Source organism: Erinaceus europaeus, chromosome 15 (genome assembly GCF_950295315.1).
Source record: "Erinaceus europaeus chromosome 15, mEriEur2.1, whole genome shotgun sequence".
Classification (NCBI taxonomy): domain Eukaryota; kingdom Metazoa; phylum Chordata; class Mammalia; order Eulipotyphla; family Erinaceidae; genus Erinaceus; species Erinaceus europaeus.
This window is the reverse complement of record NC_080176.1, coordinates 707528-727849: the sequence shown is the minus strand read 5'-3', so window position 1 is coordinate 727849 and position 20322 is coordinate 707528. Positions and strand designations below refer to the sequence as shown.

The 20322-nt window shown below is 52.1% G+C and overlaps 1 protein-coding gene across 1 annotated transcript in view; it reads left to right on the top strand.

Moving 5' to 3' along the window:
* ATF7IP2 (activating transcription factor 7 interacting protein 2) overlaps positions 1 to 20322 on the top strand; it is a 40518-nt gene extending 20196 nt beyond the window's left edge. Inside the window, exons 7-13 of the mRNA XM_060174086.1 lie at positions 9120 to 9190; positions 11002 to 11063; positions 12017 to 12080; positions 12162 to 12218; positions 15156 to 15241; positions 15897 to 18704; positions 18747 to 20322. Of these exons, the coding sequence (XP_060030069.1) occupies positions 9120 to 9190; positions 11002 to 11063; positions 12017 to 12080; positions 12162 to 12218; positions 15156 to 15241; positions 15897 to 16310 (754 nt within the window). The 3' untranslated portion in view covers positions 16311 to 18704; positions 18747 to 20322. The remainder of the gene's footprint in view (positions 1 to 9119; positions 9191 to 11001; positions 11064 to 12016; positions 12081 to 12161; positions 12219 to 15155; positions 15242 to 15896; positions 18705 to 18746) is intronic.

The following is a 20322-nucleotide window of genomic DNA, read 5'->3' as shown; positions in this document are numbered from 1 at the left end:
TGATGACGGCGAGGCCTTCATTGTAGTTCGGAGCCGGAAAGCTGCGGCGAAGGAGACGTGTATGTAGATGATGAAGATAAAAGACATTTCAGTCAGTCTTGGAGTTTACCTTTCTTGCTGTGTGTGCTGAAACAAAGTAGCAGAAAAGAGAAAGATGCCGCTGATGGGACTGCGTGCAGACACAGTTGAAATAGGGCTTTTAAAGTGACTTTGGGCACAGCGCCCACGGAGCCGGAGTCATCTTTGATGCTGCGGTCTCCGCGCTCTTTCTTTCTTTTTAATTATTTATTTATGGTGCCCTTGTTTTTTTATTGCTGTAGCTATTGTGGTTGTTATTGATGTCATTAGGACAGAAAAATGGAGAGAGGCGGGGAAGACGGGGGGGGGGGGGAGAGACAGACACCTGCAGACCTGCTTCACTGCCTGGGAAGCGACGCCCCTGCAGGTGGGGAGCCGGGGGCTTGAACTGGGATCCTTACGCCGGTCCTTGTGCTTTGCACTTAATCCGTTGCGCTACCGCCCGACTCCCCCTTTTTTTGTTTCTTTTAACCAGAGCACTGCTCAGCTCTGGCTGATGGTGGTGCAGGGGATTGAACCTGGGACTTTGGAGCCTCAAGCATGAGAGTCTCTTTGCATCACCATTCTGCTATCTACCCCCACCTGGTCTCTTTGACTCTCTGCTTCTTGTCTGTCTGTCTGTCTGTCTCCTCCCCCCCATCTATCCCCCCCCCTCTCTCTCTCTATATATATATATATATATACATATATATATATACATATACACACACACATACATATATATGTATAAGTTTGAAGACAGCACCACTTTGTATTTTTGCTAAGGACAGTAAAAGAAGCTGTCTTCCCATTTGTTTTAAATGATAGCTTAGCTCTGAGTCTAAAATCACTTCTGCAAAATGGAAAATTTCACTGAAATATATGTAGATACTGACGAGTTAAGTTCAGTGGTCTATGATTGTTGAGTTAGTCCTAGAAGTGCCCCAAGGCTGCCTTAGTAAAAATAATAATAAAACCTCAATTACTATCATCAATGTAATGTGATTGCCAGAAAGAATCATCAGTTTACAACAGTTGTAAGATGTGTTAAAATACTGAATTTATTAGTAAGAATAAATCATCAACAGAATTGAAATAGAAGGTGACGTCCTTAATCTGAAAGCAAATCTAATAAATTCTGAAACAAAACTGCTGTTGAAACACTGGAGATTTTCTTGTGGAGATGAAAGCTGTGAGGATGCGGGACATCTTCCCTGATGCTAAGCAGACAGAAAGAACCACACGGTGGAAGCAGAAGGATTCAAGAAGATCAAACATTGTGACTCTCGACGATGAGAAATTCCAAAAGGATTTTATAGATGAATTGGTAGAATTAGTGCTGAATGAGACTGCTGCTGTCAGATACAGAAGCAGTAAGTCGTGTTCCTGTGCCGGAGACAGAGTAGTTAGAAAGCGAGGCTTGCGGAGAAATGCAGTCCCCTCACTGGCACCGCGCACAGTGCTCAGGGCTGGTCTGAGGAGCGCGCGCTCAGGCGGGGCCACGGTGCGAGCGAGCAAGCATTGAAGAACTCAGTGGGGAGCTGTTCCGGATTTTGGACAGCTGTGCCATAAAATGTCCTCACTGTTTTGGTGTTTTAACAGGAGCACTCACTGCCCAGCTCTGGCTTATGGTGGCGTGTGGGATTGAACCTGGCACCTCAGAGCTTCAGGCAGGAAAGTCTTGCAGAAGCCCTGTGCTGTTGCCCCCAGCTCTGACCTGTCTTTTGTTCACACTATTTTATATAGCACCATTTTCATCTCCCAGTTTGTACTGTTAGACTTGAAGGGCTGTCTGACTACAGAGAGGGAGAGACTGTGACACTCGTAGGTACAGAGACAAAGCAGTGGAACTTGGCGTAGTCGTGGACTGCATGACTGAGTCAGTGCTCAGACGCAGCGGTGAGATGGTCTGGGAGTCTGACTGCATGTGTGTGACAGTGAGGAGAGCAGCCGGGGGCATGTGGGAGGTGCTGTCACTGTGATTTGTGTTGGGGGAGAGCTGAAGTAAATCGAATCCCTGTGCCAGCTTGCATGCAAAACTCAACCTCAAATGAAAGGCCTAGACAACAAAAGGAATTGTTTGGACCAGAGCACTGCTCAGCTCTGGTTTGCGGTGGGGCTGGGCACTGAGCCTGGGACCTCAGAGCCTCAGAGCCTCAGAACCATGGGGGATGCTGGCTCCCATGTCCTACAGCCAGGGAGGCGACACAAACACCCTCTCCCTGGCCCTCCGCCTCACTCAAGCTGGAAACTCCTTCCCTCAAAAAGAGCAGTAAAGATGGTGAGAATTCAGGCCAGCGAAGGGGAGAGAAGACTTGCAGCCCAGTGACCCGGAGAGGACTAGTTCCCAGAGTGTGTGCAGAGAGCCCCCTGGCCCACGCCACGACACAGGAAAGGAGAACGGGCGGGAGCCTGCGCTCCTACTGCAGAGCAGAGCCCTGCACACCTACTGCAGAGCAGAGCCCTGCGCTCCTACTGCAGAGCAGAGCCCTGCGCTCCTTCTTCAGAGCAGAGCCCTGCGCTCCTTCTTCAGAGCAGAGCCCTGCGCTCCTTCTTCAGAGCAGAGCCCTGCACACCTACTTCAGAGCAGAGCCCCCTGCACACCTACTTCAGAACAGAGCCCTGCACACCTACTTCAGAACAGAGTGGCTCCCAGGGACCGATGACTGCGTGAAGCTGTGCCCGTCCTCTTCACTAGTAACCAGGGGAGAAAGATGAAACATCCCCTCAGAGGACGCCAGGTAGTGGTGAGGTTTGCAGTAAAGGATGTTGGCTATAGTTAGTTTAGTTTTCTGTTTGGTGAGTAAATTGACCTAGTGCTTAAGAAACTTTTCCCGACTGTCCAAGATCTGAATAACCTTTGGCCTGGAAGTCCCATTTCTGACATGTTCATGTGGGTGGGAGCTTCAGAGTGTTTATTGGAAGCACTTCTCATCACCAAACACTGGAACAAAAACGTGTACTCTGCAGTTGAGAAAGGAGCCACAGTGAATCCGGGCTGTGGAGCGTTGTACAGGGATGAAAAGGAAGGAAATGTCTTCACGCAAACAGGCTCATTCCCCCATAAAGCCAATAATGAAAAGCAGACCAGAGAGTCGCGGGCTCCAAAAATAGAATTCAGGTTCAAAGTCAAGTGGCAGGTGCCTTGGTCTCCGTAGTGCCAGTGGTTGAAAATGTATTTTCCCGAGTGTAGCTTAGTGGGTCCTTGCATTATAAGTACTTGCTTTATAGTGTGTTTTCAAATAAAATTTAAAATGATTGTCTTTAATTAGGAGATCTAAGTTTTTGTGTTGAGCATGATCTTACTGATCTTTGCAGTTCCTAACTGCAGTTCCACTCATTTTCCACTTGGCTATCTATTCTACGGTCATCTCCTCCCAGCTCCTGCCAGCTGTCTCCCTCCTTACAGGCGCGGTCTGCCTTTTGCGGCCTGGGAGGTGTTGCGGGAGATGAACCTGTCGGGCTCTCAGGCGTGCGCTTCCCAGCTGAGCCCTGGCATCACGTGTGCCAGAGTGATGCTTTGGTTTGCCCCTCTACCTCCTCATAAACAGACAGTTGAATCACGTCTTTTCTTCCAGCTCGCATTAACTTGTTAACTATCCTTCCTTCATTCTTTTGAAGTTATCCTAAAGAGTGCAGCATAGCTTTTAGACTGTAAATTCAAGTTGGATGCGAATTGCTTCCACCGTGAGTCTGGAGAACTCCGTCTTTTCACTGCTTTATTCAGTTACGCTCAGGGAAAATTATGTCCGTTTGGGGGCCAGGAGGTAGCTTACCAAGTAGAGTGCATGGCTTACTGTTTTCAAGGACCTGTGTTTGAGCCACCCACCAGCACATTCAACCTAGTTTTGATTTTCAGCAGTGTATGTTAGCTGGGGGAATTTGTGCTTTAATTTGAGTAAGGTTTAGAGTCACTCCTGAATGTGTAACTTGAATTCTTTCGGCGTCTTTGGTAACAGTGTCTTTTTAACAGGTTATTTGTTGTTGCGAGAGACAGAAGCGGAGCCACCCCAGCAGACCTGGTGCCTGTGGTCAAGCCTGACCGTCGTGCTCACAGGCAAACAGACGGTCACCTGGTTGCCACCTCCTCAGAGGCGTCTGTGCCGTCCTGTCTCTGCCCGGTGTCCCAGTCCCATGCCTTCTCAGAGGCATCTGTGCCGTCCTGTCTGGCTGGTATCCCAGTCCCATGCCTTCTCAGAGGCGTCTGTGCTGTCCTGTCTGCCCAGTATCCCAGTCCCATGTCCTCAGAGGCGTCTGTGCCGTCCTGTCTGCCTGGTGTCCCAGTCCCATGTCCTCAGAGGCGTCTGTGCCGTCCTGTCTGCCCGGTGTCCCAGTCCCATGTCCTCAGAGGCGTCTGTGCCGTCCTGTCTGCCCGGTGTCCCAGTCCCATGTCTCCTCAGAGGCATCTGTGCCATCCTGTCTGCCCGGTGTCCCAGTCCCATGTCTCCTCAGAGGCGTCTGTGCCGTCCTGTCTGCCCGGTGTCCCAGTCCCATGTCTCCTCAGAGGCGTCGGTGCCGTCCTGTCTGCCCAGTGTCCCAGTCCCATGTCCTCAGAGGCGTCTGTGCCGTCCTGTCTGCCCGGTGTCCCAGTCCCATGTCTCCTCAGAGGCGTCTGTGCCGTCCTGTCTGCCCGGTGTCCCAGTCCCATGCTTCTGTGGACACCATTGCTCGTGTCCTCTATGCCTTTACCTGGATATTTTTCATTTCTTGTTGATTATCGGATAGAGACAGAGAGATAGGAGAGAGACACCTGTACCCTGCTTCCCCATTGGTGAAACTCTCCCTCTGAACCTGGGTCCCCCACGCCCTGTCATGTGCTCCGCCAGGGGTGCCTCCTGGCCCTCTCGATATTCTCTGCTGAGCTACTTGTCAGCTTTTGGTCTCCCTTCTACTGGATTAAAGTCAAACCCCGGGGGGTGAGGTGGGCGGTAGCGCAGTGAGCTGAGCGCACATGGCACAAAGCACAAGGACCAGTGTAACAATCCTGGTTTGAAAGTGGTGAAGCGGGTCTGCAGGTGTCTGTCTTTCTCTCCCCCATTTCCCCTCCTCCATTTCTCTCTGTCCTCTTCAATAGCAGTAACAACAACAATAAAACAACAAAGCAACAAAAGGGAATAAATAAATATTTTTTTAAATAATCCTGGTTTGAGCCCCCGGGATCCCCACCTGCAGGGGAGTCACTTCACGGCGGTGAAGCAGGTCTGCAGGTGTCTTTCTTCCCCCCTCTCTGTCTTCCCCTCCTCTCTCAATTTTTTTCTGTCCTATCCAACAACAAGGACAACAAAATAGGAAAAATGGCTTCCAGGAGCAGTGGATTTGTAGTGCAGGCTCCTTCTTCTTCTTCTAGCGTTTGCCCTTCTTCTGTAGCCAGTCAACAGCGTCAGGTTGAGCCTGATGTAAAGTTTCGAGACCTCCTTTGAATCTGGAGAGGTGGCAGTCCTTGACTATGTGGGTCATAGTCTGTCTGGAGCCGCAGGGGCAGTTCGGGTCGTCTCTGGCCCCCCAGAGATGGAACATAGCGGCGCACCGGCCATGGCCTGTTCGATAGCGCTTGAGGAGGGCCCAATCATAACGTGCTAGGTCAAAGCCGGGTTGACGCTTGCAGGGGTCTGTGATGAGGTGTTTGTTCTTTACCTCAGCTGACTGCCAACTCTGTTTCCAAGAGACTGGAACAGAGAAGTTCAGTGTAGGCGTAGGGGACCAGATTGGGTGACAAGACGTCAAGCGTTGAACAGGGTGGGCGAAGATCTCCGCGTATATTGGCAGGTCCGGTCGAGCGTAGACGTGGGAAATGAACTTAGATGATGCCGCGTCCCGACGAATATCTGGCGGGGCGATGTTGCTAAGAACTGGCAGCCATGGAACCGGGGTGGAACGGATGGTTCCAGAAATGATCCTCATGGAGGAATATAATTTGGAATCGACCAAGTGGACATGGGGGCTGCGGAACCATCCTGGGGCACAGTATTCTGCAGTGGAATAGCATAATGCCAGAGATGATGATCGTAGTGTGGAAGCGCTCGCGCCCCATGAGGAGCTGGCCAGTCTTGCAATGATGTGATTCCTCGCGCCCACCTTTGCTGCAGTTTTTATGAGATGCAGTTTTTATGAGTGCAGGCTCCGAGCCCCAGCAATAACCCTGGAGGCAAAAAAAAAACCACCTATGTATTGAATTTTTAATTTTAATTTCCATTTAATTTTAATTTCTAATTCATTGGAATTTTTTTTGGATTTTTAATTTTTTAAAATAATATTTATTTATAAGGTACTCGTGTTTTATAAATATGTGGGGGCCCAGAATTTTTGCTGGTGTGTACGGTGTGCAACTATATCCTGTAACTCTACAATCTCATAATCAGAAAAGCTAAGAAAAGAAAAATAATAAAATACCTATTCACTCATGAGAGAATGAGGGCAAGAGAGAACCAGAGCCTGACTGGCAGCCGCGATGGCCGGGGCCTGAGCCGAGGAGGGCAGGGCCGCGCTCCAGCACGCGCTCGGGACGGCCAGGCCCGGAGCCAGGCACGCAGGTGACTCTGCTGCTTCCGCAGTTTCCCCATGGCGGTAGGCCTTTCTCCAGGGGAGGCGTCTGATCGCCTCTGACAGACAGAATACGGCAAGAGTGACAGCGCATCACCAAGTGACAAAAGACAGTCTTCCTTGCTTTCTCTGGATCCTCCTGGGCCAGAGCTCCAGAGCGAGCCGGCGAGCAAAGGCTGTGTGAGGTCCCGGTGTTCCGCAGGCACGCAGAGGCCACCGGCGAGGCCGCTGCCAGCAGGCACGCACGCGGTCAGAGCATTGTGGAAGCAGGCCCTCGAGCCGGTGCGCCCCCCCACACAGACACAGACACACAGGCTGCATCCTCAGGCCACGCCCCAGCCCAGACCGCCCAGATACAGCCTCCTCCTGCATCTGAACACAGAAAGTTTTTTTAAGCTTTTTAATTTTTTTTATATTTATTATTTATTTTCCCTTTTGTTGCCCTTGTTTTTTTGTTTTTTATTGTTGTAGTTATTGTTGCTGCTGTTGTCATCGTTTGTGGATAGGACAGAGAGATGGAGAGAGGAGGGGAAGACAGAGAAGGGGAGAGAAAGACAGACACCTGCAGACCTGCTTCACCACTTGTGAAGCGACTCCCCTGCAGGTGGGGAGCCGGGGGCTCGAACCGGGATCCTTATGCCGGTCCTTGCGCTTCGCGCCATGTGTCCTTAACCCACAGCGCTACCAGCCGTCTCCCGAAACAGATCGTGTTAGACCTTCCTCTTTCTCTTTTTTTACTTTAATAGTTGTTCTTTATGTGTTTTTGTGACAGGTGTCTCTCTCCTTATCTCTTAATTTCTGTCTCTATCCAAAATACATTTTTTAAAGAAAAGAAATTATACTGGTTGTCGAAAAAGCCATGACATATTTTTTCTGTCCTTGTTAAAAATGCATCATGACTTTCCAACAAGCACAATCAAACATTATTCAACACAAAACATGTCTAAAGGAAGGAAGACAAGTCTCTGATCCTTCAAAGATGGAACCCCAGGGCTGAGGGGATCCTGGAGGGCCATGGACGGAATCCCAGGGGTGAGGAGGTCCCCTGATGTCTATGGCTGGACTCCCCGGGCTGAGGGGACAGCCCGACGCCCATGTGTGAGCTTCTGCCTGTGGACCCTAGTCCCACGCCGGTACTGAGAGGACGTGCTCGGCTGGCTGAGCACTGCTGTGTATGTCCTTCTGCATTTTCTCTCCTTCCTCCTCTGATTCTCTAGGAGGAGTTGGGTGGGGGAGCCTGCGCGGGAGCGGCACTGCCAGCCTGAGCCCCGGGCTTGTTCTGAGCGTGGCTTACAAAGCAAGCGGACGGTGGAGAGCCCTGTGTTGTTGCCCTTGTTGTGCTTGTTGTAGTTGTTATTGTTGTCATAGCTGCTGTTGTGTTGGACAGGACAGAGAGAAATGGAGAGAGATGGGGAAGACAGAGAGGGGGAGAGAAAGACAGACACCTGCAGACCTGCTTCACCACTTGCGAAGCGACCTCCTGCAGGTGGGGAGCCGGGGACTCAAACAGGGATCCTTACGCCAGCCCTTGCCCTTTGCGCCACCTGCGCTTAACCAGCTGCGCTACCACCCGACTCCCCAGAAAAACATTTTAACACATTTTCCTGGAACTGCCAGAGGGGGAAACGAATGTCAGTTCTCAAATAACCTGAAATGGATCCTGGACCTAAATTATATACAAAAGCTGAGATTCAGATGAGGGAGGGGGCATAATGGTTATGTAAACAGACTCATGCCTGAGGCAGAGTCCCAGGTTCAGTCCTCCCGCACCACCATAAGCCAGAGCTGAGCAGTGCTCTGGTGTTTCTCTCTCCCTCTGCATCTCTCTCAAAAATAAACAAACTATTTAAAAAAAAAAAAAAAAAGGAATCAGAACTCCTTTTTAAGAAACTATCTGTTTTAAAAAGCAGAAGCTGAAATTCAAGACAGTTTGTAGAATTCAAGTCGCAGTTAGTTCTGTGAGCTTAAGATAACATTCAAGATTTTCTTTGAAATACTGTTTGCGTATTCTTGATAACATTCAAGAGCCTAAAAGTCCGGGTGAGATAGTAAGTAGCAGGAGACTGTTTCCAGCTTAGAGTTTTCTGCAGCCCGGTACCCCAGCCACGTGCGCTCAACTCCCAGCCTGCGCTGTGGGTGCAGCGTCACTGCCGTGGCTCCCAGCTCAGCTCGGACACGGCCTGAGGCGAGTGAGAGGCTCGTAGCTGGCTGGCGGTTGGGCTGTCTCCGGGGCTTTTCCGTGTGGTGCTGTTCCACTGTCACGGGCCAGTTCATATACATGTTTGTGTGTGCTGGACTTGGATAGAACATATCTGGGTTTGTCAGGAGCGAGTCCATGCAAAGATTTTAGTCTGTATTGGACACCCGTGAACCTTGGCTTACAGATGAGTACTACACCGAGATTCTCGGAGACTAAAGCATATCAGTTATGAATTATTCAGAAACAGTCTGAGTATTGAGTGCATGTTTGGGCTAACAGTGCACAATTGTTTTATCTTGCTTTTATTCTTTTGTCATTTTAGTAACGATGATGTTCTGTTGGTTTCTGTGGGAAGCAGTGATTTGAAAAGTCCGGTCACAGCAGATCCAACAGGTACCTCAGTTCTCTCCAGCTGATTAACTGTGATCTTTCCAAAACAGAAGCTTCAGTCAGTACTCATTTAAAATAGAGAATCAATCTTTCTGAAGAATAGAATTGTAATTGTTTATAAATAATTTATAATTGATATTACCTAAATAAATAAGTGATTCATTGATTAAGATTTCTTCTTAATCTTGTATCAGCTTGTGGTCTTTTGTTTCTTTGCTGTGTGTTTTTTTTTTAATAGCTACAAGTTTAAAACTATTGAATACTTGCCTTTCATATATTTATTGCTAGGGCTCAGTGCCAGCACTACAAATCCACTGCTCCTGGTGGTATTTTTTTCCATTTTATTGGACAGGACAGAGAGAAATGGAGAGAGGAGGGGAAGACAGAGGGGGAGAGAAAGAGACACCTGCAGACCTGCTTCACCGCCTGGGAAGTGACTCCCCTGCAGGTGGGGAGCCGGGGGCTCGTACAAAGCCAGTCGTTGGGCTTTGTACTACTGGTATGCCATTGCTGAGCGCCATTATTTATTTATTTATTTAGGCCTCCAGGGTTATTGCTGGGGCTCGGTGCCTGCAGTACAAATCCACTGCCCTGAAGGCCATTTTTCTCATTTTATTGTTGTTGTTATTGTTATTGTTGCTACTGTTGTTGTTGTTGGATAAGACAGAAACTGAGAGAGGAAGGGAAGACGGGGAGAGAAACAGACACCTGCAGACCTGCTTCACCACTTGTGAAGTGACCCCCCCTGCAGGTGGGGAGCCGGGGGCTTGAACTGAGATCCTTACTCAGGTCCTTGAGCTTCGCGCCATGTGTGCTTACCCCACCATGCTACCACCCGCCCCCCCCCCTTTATTTATTATTTTTACCAGAGCCCTGCTCGGATCTGGCTGATGGTGGCACTGGGGGTTGAACCTGGAACCTTTAGTGCCTCAGTCAGGAGAGTCTTTTTGTAGAACCGTGATGCTGTCTCCCTAGCCCCAAACTGTAGATTATTTTTATTTTTTTGCCTCCAGGGTTATCGCTGGGGCTCAGTGCCTGCACTACAAAATCCACTGCTCCTGGAGGCCCCAAATACTTTATTTTCACTTGGTTTTTATTCCCTTCTGTTGGTGGTAGAAGTGATTGGTTCTGTTTTATCCATTGAATCATCTGTGATCTACTGAAGATGTAAGTTTTAGATATTCTTTAGCAACTCCAGTATTTTTCCTTTTTTATTATTATACTTTTGGTTATAGAGCCTGTTTTGTTACAGTAGTGTGTGAAGATCTTGAACGTGGTCCTCTCTGTGAACGCCCTGTCAGAGTAGCTGTCACGTTCACCCAGTTTCCTCATACAAGTCTCTCTGCGTTTTCTTTACTGCATTGGAATGCTTGCATCGTAATTTCAAAAATCTTGAGTGGCCGCGTCATTGGCTCCACTGTCTGCTTGCTGAGGTGGCTTCAGGACAGGGCCTGCCACCGGCCGGGCAGCCGTCCCTCGCAGGCAGCCCCTGCAGGCCCTGAAGAAAATTCCTCGCACTGCCGAGCTCCCGAGGACCATGTCCCCTTATAGGTCAGCTCTAAATGGAAAGCGTTGATATGGCAGAAAATCAAAGGAGGACTAACCCTTCAAAACCCATTTGAGGTGTTCTTTAACTGACTTACTAGTCATTGGAATAGTCAGTTGAGGTACTACCTGTGATTCTGTGATTTAATTCTGTGATCACGATTGCGTAGTATTCCACTACCATTGTTCCAGCTTTCATGGAGTCTAGAGTTCATAAATAGGCAATAGTTCTGGCAACCTCAGATGTTCATTTTTGATATTTGTTTCAGGTCCTACAAAAGTTACATTCATAGATGCTGAAAATTCACCCACTGCAGAAATTGAAGTTCTGGTAGGTAGTAAACATCGTCTCTTGTTTATTTGAGTATGGAATCTGCAGTCTTTGGCATTATTACATGTTGAGTAACTTGACTTTGTCCTTTATTCTTTGGTAGATCAGTTCTATGAGAAATACAGTATTTGATGAGCCAGTGTAGCCAGGTTCCAGTTCAGCTTGAACACTGAAAGGCAAACAGCTGGGCTGCTGGAAGAGCTCCCGCAGCTCACCACTCTGCCACGCGTATGACCCGGGCTGAGCCCGCCCGCTGCACTGAAGGGGGCTTTCCTCTGCCTCTCTGCCTCTGGGAGGGGCGATCCCCACACCACTGGCAGCCAGAGCTGAGCAGGGCCCTGAGCAAACAGAACTAAGGGGCGGGAGACGTTCACCTGGTCCCTGCACACCTGCACTTCCTGAAGACCCACAAGCCCTGGAGGGAGTGGCAGTGTTCCCTCTCTCCCTCCCCCTCTTCCTCTCCTCCTCTCTCTTTCTCCCCCTCCCCCTCCCCGTCCCCCCTCTGCACCAGGAGGAGTGGGGTTGTGCAGGTGTGAAGCCCCAGTGGGCAGAAGCAAGGCACCTGGAGGTGGCAGCAGCGGAGTTGCCAGCTCCCTCTCCTGGTGGAGCCCAGACAGACAGACAGACAGCCCAGGTGCAAGGCCCTGTTGATAGTTAAGTCCTAAGGCACTAAGGCATGTCAGTCCCCAGCTCAGACTGTACAGTGTGTCCTGGCTTCACACAGCGCCATGTGTGCAGCCACCACGCGGGGTGTCACGCCAGTGGGGGCTGTGGTGAGACTGCTGTGCTTCCCCCTCGCCCTCTCTGCCTTTCTCTGTCTGCTTTTGAGGCCACCGGGAGGAGTGGAGTCATGCCGGCATGAAGCCCTGGAGGGGGGAATGGGTTCTCTTCTGCTGTTTTTAAAAACATTTTTGCTCTTGAGGCAAAGTCTTACATTTTTAAAAACTTCTCAGACTGTAGTGAAGAAACGTGACTCTGTGATTGACCTGACAGAAGACCTGTCCACCTGCAACATAGGTAAGGGGTCGTGCTTAAGAGGGAGGAGAGATGTGATCTGCTGGTGAATCTGTGCTAACGATTTAGTCCGTGTGCTTGTAGCTCTGTGCAGCTCCATCAAGTGTCCGGACCCGTTTCAGTGCCACCCAAGTGAGCCAGGTGAGTGCCGTCAGCACGTGTGGGGAGATTGTGCGGATGTGGTTGAGCTGGGCAGGGCTCACAAAGCACCCTGCATTCCTGATACTATGGCCATTAGATGAAAGAAGGGGAGATGTCGGGAAATTGTGAGGATGTGGTTGAGCTGGGCAGGGTTCACAAAGCACCCTGCATTCTTGATACTATGGCCTATCTACATAATCATTGTTTTGCCTGAAAGATCCCCACCTATTCCATTCCTTTGATCTATCTTCTTTCTACCCTCAAGACCCTCCCTGCCTGCAGGGTGTTATTAATCCCACCAGTTAAAACCCTCACAACAGTTGCTAAGGAAGTTCCTACCTTTCCAGCCTTTCTCCGCCCCTTTCCTAGCCATTTCTGTTTCCGATTTGCCACTTCCGGGTCGGCCCTTTAAAAGCCTTGGCTCTCTGATCAATAAAGAATTGCCTTGCCTCGCCACCACAAGTCTGTTCCTGAGTCATCTCCCTCTGTTCCTGAGCAGTAGCCCAGGCTGGCTCCGGTCGAGTTCTCTCCAACCCAGAGAGCACACGCCCGGGAAGAGGCATCCCCACACTAGCCCGGCAGGCACAGTACTCCCTCCTTTGCTCTCCCCCACAGCCTGCCGCCCAAGCCCCGATCTGCACCTCCGGACAGTTGTCACCGCACAGGCGGTGTGAGTATGTAGCCTAAAAATGACTCCTTTCACTCCCTGCCCCTCCCTGTGCGCCAGCTTACAGTGTGGGCGCACTGCCTCCTCAGTGCCTGGTGCAGGTGGGTGCACTCGCTTCTGCTTTCACTTCCTGTCTTCTGTCTGACGCGCCTCTTACTCGGGAACATCAGTAGTGGCTCTGAGGATGTGTGCAACAGCCGGAGCCTGACCAGAAGGTTCCCCGACTCCCAGTGTCAAGATGAAGATTAGAAAAGGGGAGGCAGGTCTGCAGGTGTCTGTCTGTCTCTCCCCCTCTCTGTCGTCCCCTCCTCTCTCCATTTCTCTCTGTCCTATCCAACAACGACAACAATAATAACAATGACAGTAAACAAAAGGGAAAAAAATTAAAAAGAAAATAAAATTTTTTAAAAAGTTTTTAAAAAAAGAAATAGAGGATTATAAGAATCGATTATACCCATTTGAAATTTGTGCTGTTTTGAGTTTTGATGAAGGAGCAATTTGTTATGTATAGTCACTCTGAAATATGAACTTTAAAAATAGTTTTTTTTAAAGAGTCAGGCGGTAGCACAGCGGGTTCAGTGCAGGTGACACAAAGCATAAGGATCCCGGTTTGAGCCCCTGGCTCCACACCCACACCCGGTGGAACAGGTCTGCAGGTGTCTTTCTCTCCTCCTCTCTCTCCCCCCTCTCTCTCCATCTCTCTGCCCTATCCAACAACAAAAACAAGGGCAACAAAAGGGAATAAATATTTTAAAAATTTATTGGGAGTCGGGTGGTAACACAAAAGGTTAAGCACAGGTGGCACAAAGCACAAGGACCGGCGTAAGGATCCTGGTTCGAGCCCCTGGATCTCCACCTGCAGGGGGGTCGCTTCACAGGTGGTGAAGCAGGTCTGCAGGTGTCTGTCTTTCTCTCCCCCTCTCTGTCTTCCCCTCCTCTCTCCATTTCTCTCTGTCCTATCCAACAACGACGATAACAATAACAACAATTATAACTGCAACAATAAAACAAGGACAACAGAAGGGAATAAAAAATAAATATTTAAAAAATAATAGTTTTTATAAAAATGTCCATGATGACTGGATCTGTAAGGTCAAATGCACAGTGTAACTTCAAAGCTAGCAGTTTAATGAGGAGACGTTCTGTCTTACAGCCCACTTGAATTTGCCAAGCGCCTGTTGACTCACTAGAAAGAACATTACCTTTAAAGGAGTGTGTGTTGTTGTGAACTGTTTTCAGTGTTAGTAAAACTATATCGATGAGGGCATATTCAGAAGCCAGGGCACCATTCAGTTCTGGCTTCAGCTGGGCCCTACCATGCGGACTGGTGCTTGACCAGGCCGAGCCATCCTCCCAATAGGTAGTTTCTGCTAGAATTGAATTAAACTGTCCCCTGGAAAGCGTCATTGTAGCTGTTGGTGTCAACTGTGGCGTGACGTCTAGCCGGCAGATTGATTTCCTGAGTCTCGTGCTAATGAGTCCACTCCAGTGGAGCAGGGCTCAGGGGTCTCTCCTCTACCTCCCAATTTCTCTGTCCTAGCCAGTGAAGAAAAAATTGTAAAGGCTGTGCAGACTCCCTTCAAAAAAAAAGACTTGTTAGAGCACAGGGGTCAGACTTGAGACCTCAGGCTTGAGAGCCCAAGGCTTTGTCCGTCACGCCTCCCAGGTCCCACAGGCCACGTCTTGGTCATCTCTCTCTGTCAGAGAGAGAGAAGTTGGAAAGTCTCACAGCGTACACAGCCGTCCTGCCATTGCAGTGCAGCGGGTCTGCTTTCGAGTGTTCCTCAGGCCTCTCCAGATTCCTGAAAGGACTGATCCAGCCTGCTGCTTCCTCACACGAAGCCCCTTCTTGACACAGCCACGCTCCTCCCTGCTGAGCCCTCTCTCCTCCTCTGCATGTCTTCCTCTCCTCCACTCCCCTCTCTTTCCATTCCCTCCCGTCCCTCTTCCTTCCCACTGCATAGGAGATCTCTGCCCAGTGCTCTGTAGGCTGGCGCAGGCCTCCGGTGTGCCCAGTTGGAATCCCAGGACTGTTCCTCACGAGCACAAGACACCCCGTGTCCCCACTAAACAGCCTGTGTGCCTCCGCTGCCTCTCCTCCGGCAGTGCCTCTGCGTGTGCCTTCTGGGTCTCATGTGCCTGGTGCTACAGTGCAGTGCGGTGGCTTCTCCTTCACGTCAGCTGTCACCCAGGACGCAGGCCGTTCTTTACTGGGAGACTGAGATGGGTGACTGCAGATACATCTCATCTTTTAAACTTTGTGTTCACAGAGTGTCCGGCGTCCACTGTGGAATCAGTGCTGAAACCTGTCTCAGTCTCAAAAGAAGCAAATTCAACAGCACAAGATACAGCCCAGGTACTGCTGTGCACGGTGTGCAAGGGGGACTCAGCCCAGGTGCTGCTGTGCACGGTGTGCAAGGGGGACTCAGCCCAGGTGCTGCTGTGCACGGTGTGCAAGGGGGACTCAGCCCATATTGAGTGCAAGGACCCATTTGACTCGGGGAGAGACGCCCGGCTCCCCTTTCAGCCCAGAACACACTCTGATGTGCTGTCGTGAGTCTGCCTGTTTGTGCGGCTACTGTAATCCAGGTGGGTTTCCGACACCTACAGAGATGCAAATGGTACGTGGCCGCGCAACACGGACGAGGAGCGGCAGAGAGGAGTGGCGTTCTCACACTCTGTCTAGTCGCCGTGCTGACGGCTCTCATATCCGTCACTCGGAGAACGAGCCGCCCGCCCTCCTGCGGCAGCGCTGGGTGAAGCCAGAGCCCACAGCGAGCGCACCCGCCTCTGAGCCGCCTCCCTGGCTCAGCGCACAGCCTGAGTGCTGAGTCTCGAGCGGGCCACACGAGTGACATTCACGAGGGAGACTTGGGCGTGGCGGTTCGGATCTGGAAGGGTCCTTTGATGGCTTCCGGTGCAGGAGAGACAGAACGCGGAGCCGGGCAGAGCCACGCGATCTTAGCAGAAGCCAGTGGTCTGTCTCCCTAAACTGTGTGAATGTGTTTCAGGCTCTCGAGTCCCTGGAGGACCTGCCACCTCTCCCAGGGCTGCCGCCGCTAGAGCCCGAGCCTCGCGAGTGGGCGACAGACACCCTTCCTCCCCAGAAGCCAGAACTCAAAGTGAAGCGCGTGCTGAGGCCCCAGGGCATCGCGCTGTCTTGGAACATCTCCAAGATCGACCCCCGGTGCGCCCCCGTGGACAGCTACCACCTCTTCCTGTGCCACGCCGACCCTGATGGCGAGCTCAGCTGGAAGAAGATCGGCGAGGTCAAGGCCATGCCCCTCCCCATGGCGTGCACGCTCTCTCAGTTCCTGTCTCACGGCAAGCACTACTTCACCGTCCAGTCCAAAGACATATTCGGACGCTATGGACCGTTCTGCGACATCAAGGCTGTCTCCGGCTTTTCTGAAAACTTGACCTAGAAGGACAACGCTCGATCTTTATGTACTTAGTTTTCTTGTTTCTCACACCGCTGTCTGTGACGAGGTGCCCCGTCGTGAGCCCTGGGTGTGAGGACAGCCTTCCGTGTGGTACGAAGCCTCCTCATGAATTTCTCATGGATTTTGAATGAGGACCAGGAGGAAGCGGAGCCGTGCCCAGTGCTCTTCCCAGAGGCCTCAGGGTGCGTGGGCGGGCAATCAGCCTCAGGTCGCCCGCTCTGCTCGGTGAGTTTGCTCTGAGGCCGGATCTTCACCGAGACAGCATGAGATGCCTTCTCTGTTGGGTTCTATAGCCCTTAGTCTGTAGCCTCCTCCTCGGAGTCGGGAGAGAGGTGTCGCACTGGCAGTCAGTCCCATGACGAGCCTGAGAAGCTGTCTGTGTACTCGTGTGTGTGTGTGTGTGTGTGTGTGTGTGTGTGTGTGTGTGAAATAAAACCAGCTAGTGCTGTGTGTTGTGTACACGACATGCAGCATTCCCGAGGAATCCTCCAGCCTGCTAAATGCCGAAGTGAGAACCTGGAGTCTGCCTGGGATCCGGGCTCTGATCTGCTGATGCCCAAGCCGCGTCCTTGCCCGTTTCCTCAGCACTGAGACGTGCACGCTGTCTGAAGTGATACTGCGCTTACTAAAATGACCCTGGGAGCTGCGTGTGAGCAGACGTGACAAAAGCGGGGCCCACGGGGACAGACTGGGCACCCCGTTTTGTTTCCTGCTGGTGTTGGGGAGACAGCAGCATGGTTCAGCAAAGAGACTCTACCTGAAGGATTGTCTTTGGCAGAAGGCCTTCTTTCCTGGTACACAGGGAAAGTTGAGGCATGGATGATTTAAAGAGATGGCCAGGAGAAGGTTTTCATCAGCGTTTGAAGAGTGCTGGCAGATATGTCGTTAAGGCTTTTTGTTTCCTCAAGTTTCCTTCTCAAGCAGGACAAGAACCAGAGTGATGGAAATTGGGTGAGCTGCTGCCTGGCAGGTCCCACGCCAGCCTGGGTGAAGCCTTGTCTGGGGAACACTGTGCCTGTGATGGGGCATCAGGATGGCCTCGGGCAGGGCCCGCACCTGGACTCGGCAGAGAAACTGTTCCCCGCCTCCGGGCCGGGAACCTTGAGGATCTTGAGCAGAAGCTCTCGGGAGGAGGAGAGGGAGGCCCTGTGCACGTTAGAGCCGGGGCCTAAACCTGAGTGTTTCTGGCCTCAACTGTCGTCAGACACAGGAGAACCAAACTGTGGGCAGGAAAGCCAGCCCTGCCAGGCATGGTGCCAGCTGGCCCAGAGCAAGCCTGCCCCTCGGAGACCTGTGAGACCCTGTGAAGCTGACGGGCTCGCTCGGGGTATGTCCTCCCGGCCGGGTCACAGAGCCGCCCGAGGGCGGGCAGGCCTCTCACGGTGCTGGGGCAGCCCGCAGTCCGCGCCTCCACTTTGGACACAGGGCTGTCCTGCCCTCCTAGGTGGGCCGACGCTGACCCTCAGATAAGCTGCCACATCTGACTTCCGTGCCTCCCTCTCCGAGTCCCTGGGGAGCCCCCGCTGAGGTACGGGCATCCTGGCTTTAGGTCCTCACAGACACCCTCTGGGCAGAGGCAGGGCAGACCCCGCTTTGCCAGCACTGCCATCCTTCCCGTCCTCCCTCCCTCCCTCCTGTGAGTCCTCGTGCAGGGAGGCCCGCGCCAGCAGCTGGCATGACGACGGAAATGCTGCGAGGCCCGTGTTAGGAAGCGACACCCTGGATGCTTCACTTGCCAGGCGGCCACAGGCGGCGTGGGACTGGGTACAGAAACATCCTTAGACCAGTGAGGGGATGTGAGCTCATTGCCAACCAGGAAGACGGAGAAAGGGCGCGGAGAGGCCAGGTTTCTGGGGGCGGCCTCCGGCTCTGCCTCCTGCTGCAGAGGGGACCACGGCCACTGGACTGCTAGGCCTCGTCCGGGCCTCTCTCGGCACACGGATGTGCTTTGAGTGTCCAGACAGGCGGCTAGATACTTGGCCCGAGCAGCACTGGCGCATGCAGCGATGGAGCTGGTGCTCGGGCCGCCCGCTTGAGGGGTCCACGCTGTCTGCCGCACCCACCCACCCCCGCCCCAGGCCACGCCGCTCCCCCCAGAGCTCTTCTCGCTGAGGGCGGTGCCAGGCTGAACCCTGGGTTCTGGGGCTTCAGGCACGAGCTTGCAGAGCTGTCTGCTTTCTGCTTGCCCTGCCTCAGTTTACATGATTTAAAGATGGTGGTGCACTAGGTTGAGTGCTCCCGTTGCCAGGTTCAAGCCCCCACTCCCCACCTGCAGGAGGGAAATGTCACACGTGTGAGGCAGATGTCTATCTGCCTCCCTCTCTATCTTCCCACCCCTCTCGATTTCTCTGTTTCTACTGAAGTAAGTGTGTGTGTGTGTGTGTGTGTGTGTGTGTGTGTGTGTGTGTGTGTGTGGAGAGAGGGATCTGACAGTAAGGGAGGGAGAGCCAGTCTGGCTGTGCAGTGCTGGGGCATCAAGCTCCAGCGTCAGCCTCGCCGCCCTGTGCTCTGCCCACCAAGCCGCTCCCTGGTTGGTCCCCCATGTTTGAGGTGTCCCGAGATGCGTGAGTCTTTGTGAAGCATGGGCTTGGCACCGTCTGGCCCGTCTGCTCGGTCACTGCTGATGGATTGGGGCAAAGTGCTGATTCTGTGCGACTCAGACTCTGTCCCGCCACTGACACCAGGACTTGGGCAAAGCTGGCCGAGCTCTCTCGTGCAGCCGGTTTCCTCAGCTAGAATGACGGGCTTGGCTTACCTGCGGCTCCCCAGACCAGACCCTCAGGAGAAAGGGAAACAAGTTAGACCAGACTTGGAAGTTTCGAAAACTTTTTTTTTTTTTGGGGGGGGGGTGTCCTGTCCGTAGGGTCTGCTCTGTAGTTTATTTCACTGCAACCAACAGACTGCTCTAAGACAGGAGGGGCACTCCCTGTGAAGCGCACACAGTACAGTGTGCAGGGATCTCGGTTTGAGCCCCGGCCCCACCTGTGGAGTGTTGGAGCAGGCTGCAGGCGTCTCTGTCTCCCTCCCTCCTCAGTTTCTTTCTGTTCTGCCCAATAAAATGGAAAAACAAGAACCGTAGCCGCAGGAGCGGTGGATTCGTAGTGCTGGCACAGCACCAAGCCCCAGCAGCGACCCTGCAGGCAAAAAGGAGAGTCTGTGTCGGCCGCTGCTCGGACTGGGCTGGACTTGTGCCCCGCTTTCATCAGAGCCTCAGGCGGGAGAGTCTGTCTCTGCATAACCATTATGCTCTCCCCCAGCCCTGTGCTTCTTGTTTATTACCCCTTTTGTTTTTCTCCTTCGCTCCCTCTGTGTGTGGACGGACTCCTGTGCTCTCTAACCTTGAATGCATTGTGGAAAACCTTAAACCCAGATCCATGGGGTAAAATGCCTTGGCCTGTCAGATCTGAATTGAGGCCTGGAGAGACTTGATTCGGAACAACTGCCGGGAGAGAGAAGGGACTCCGAATGAAGGCGTGGGTGTGCGGCACGCGAGTGCGCGCGCGCGGGGTGGCTGGTGCCACAGGAGGGGCAGGGACACAGCTCAGCCCCAGGCTGCCGGGCCAGTCCTTGCAGTACCAAGCATCGCAGCGCTCACAGGGCCCTCCCTGCCCACCCTGAGCAACAAGCAGTAAGTGGAGACGACGGAGTGTGTGTGTCCACAGAGTGGGGTAGACCAGGTGTGTGTGCACGCCTGTCCGTTTTCCCTGTGGGCGGGCTGAGTCTGCACAGCAGTGCTTGATGTCTGTCACTCTGCTGAGCTGCTGGACTATTCCCAGTCCGTTTGCCAGTGTGCTAAAAATATCAAGGACTCCAGACCAAATGTCCACGCTCAGTTTGGGTTTCTCGCTATCTAATGGTCTTTTCTGCCATGCAATTGAGAAGTCACGCAGGTGTCTTTCTCGTCTCTCCCAATGACCTGCAGGCTCTGTGTTTAAATTTAGAAAGCCCTTTCCTACTGATGGGTCATCTCTAAATTATATTTTCATAATTTTCA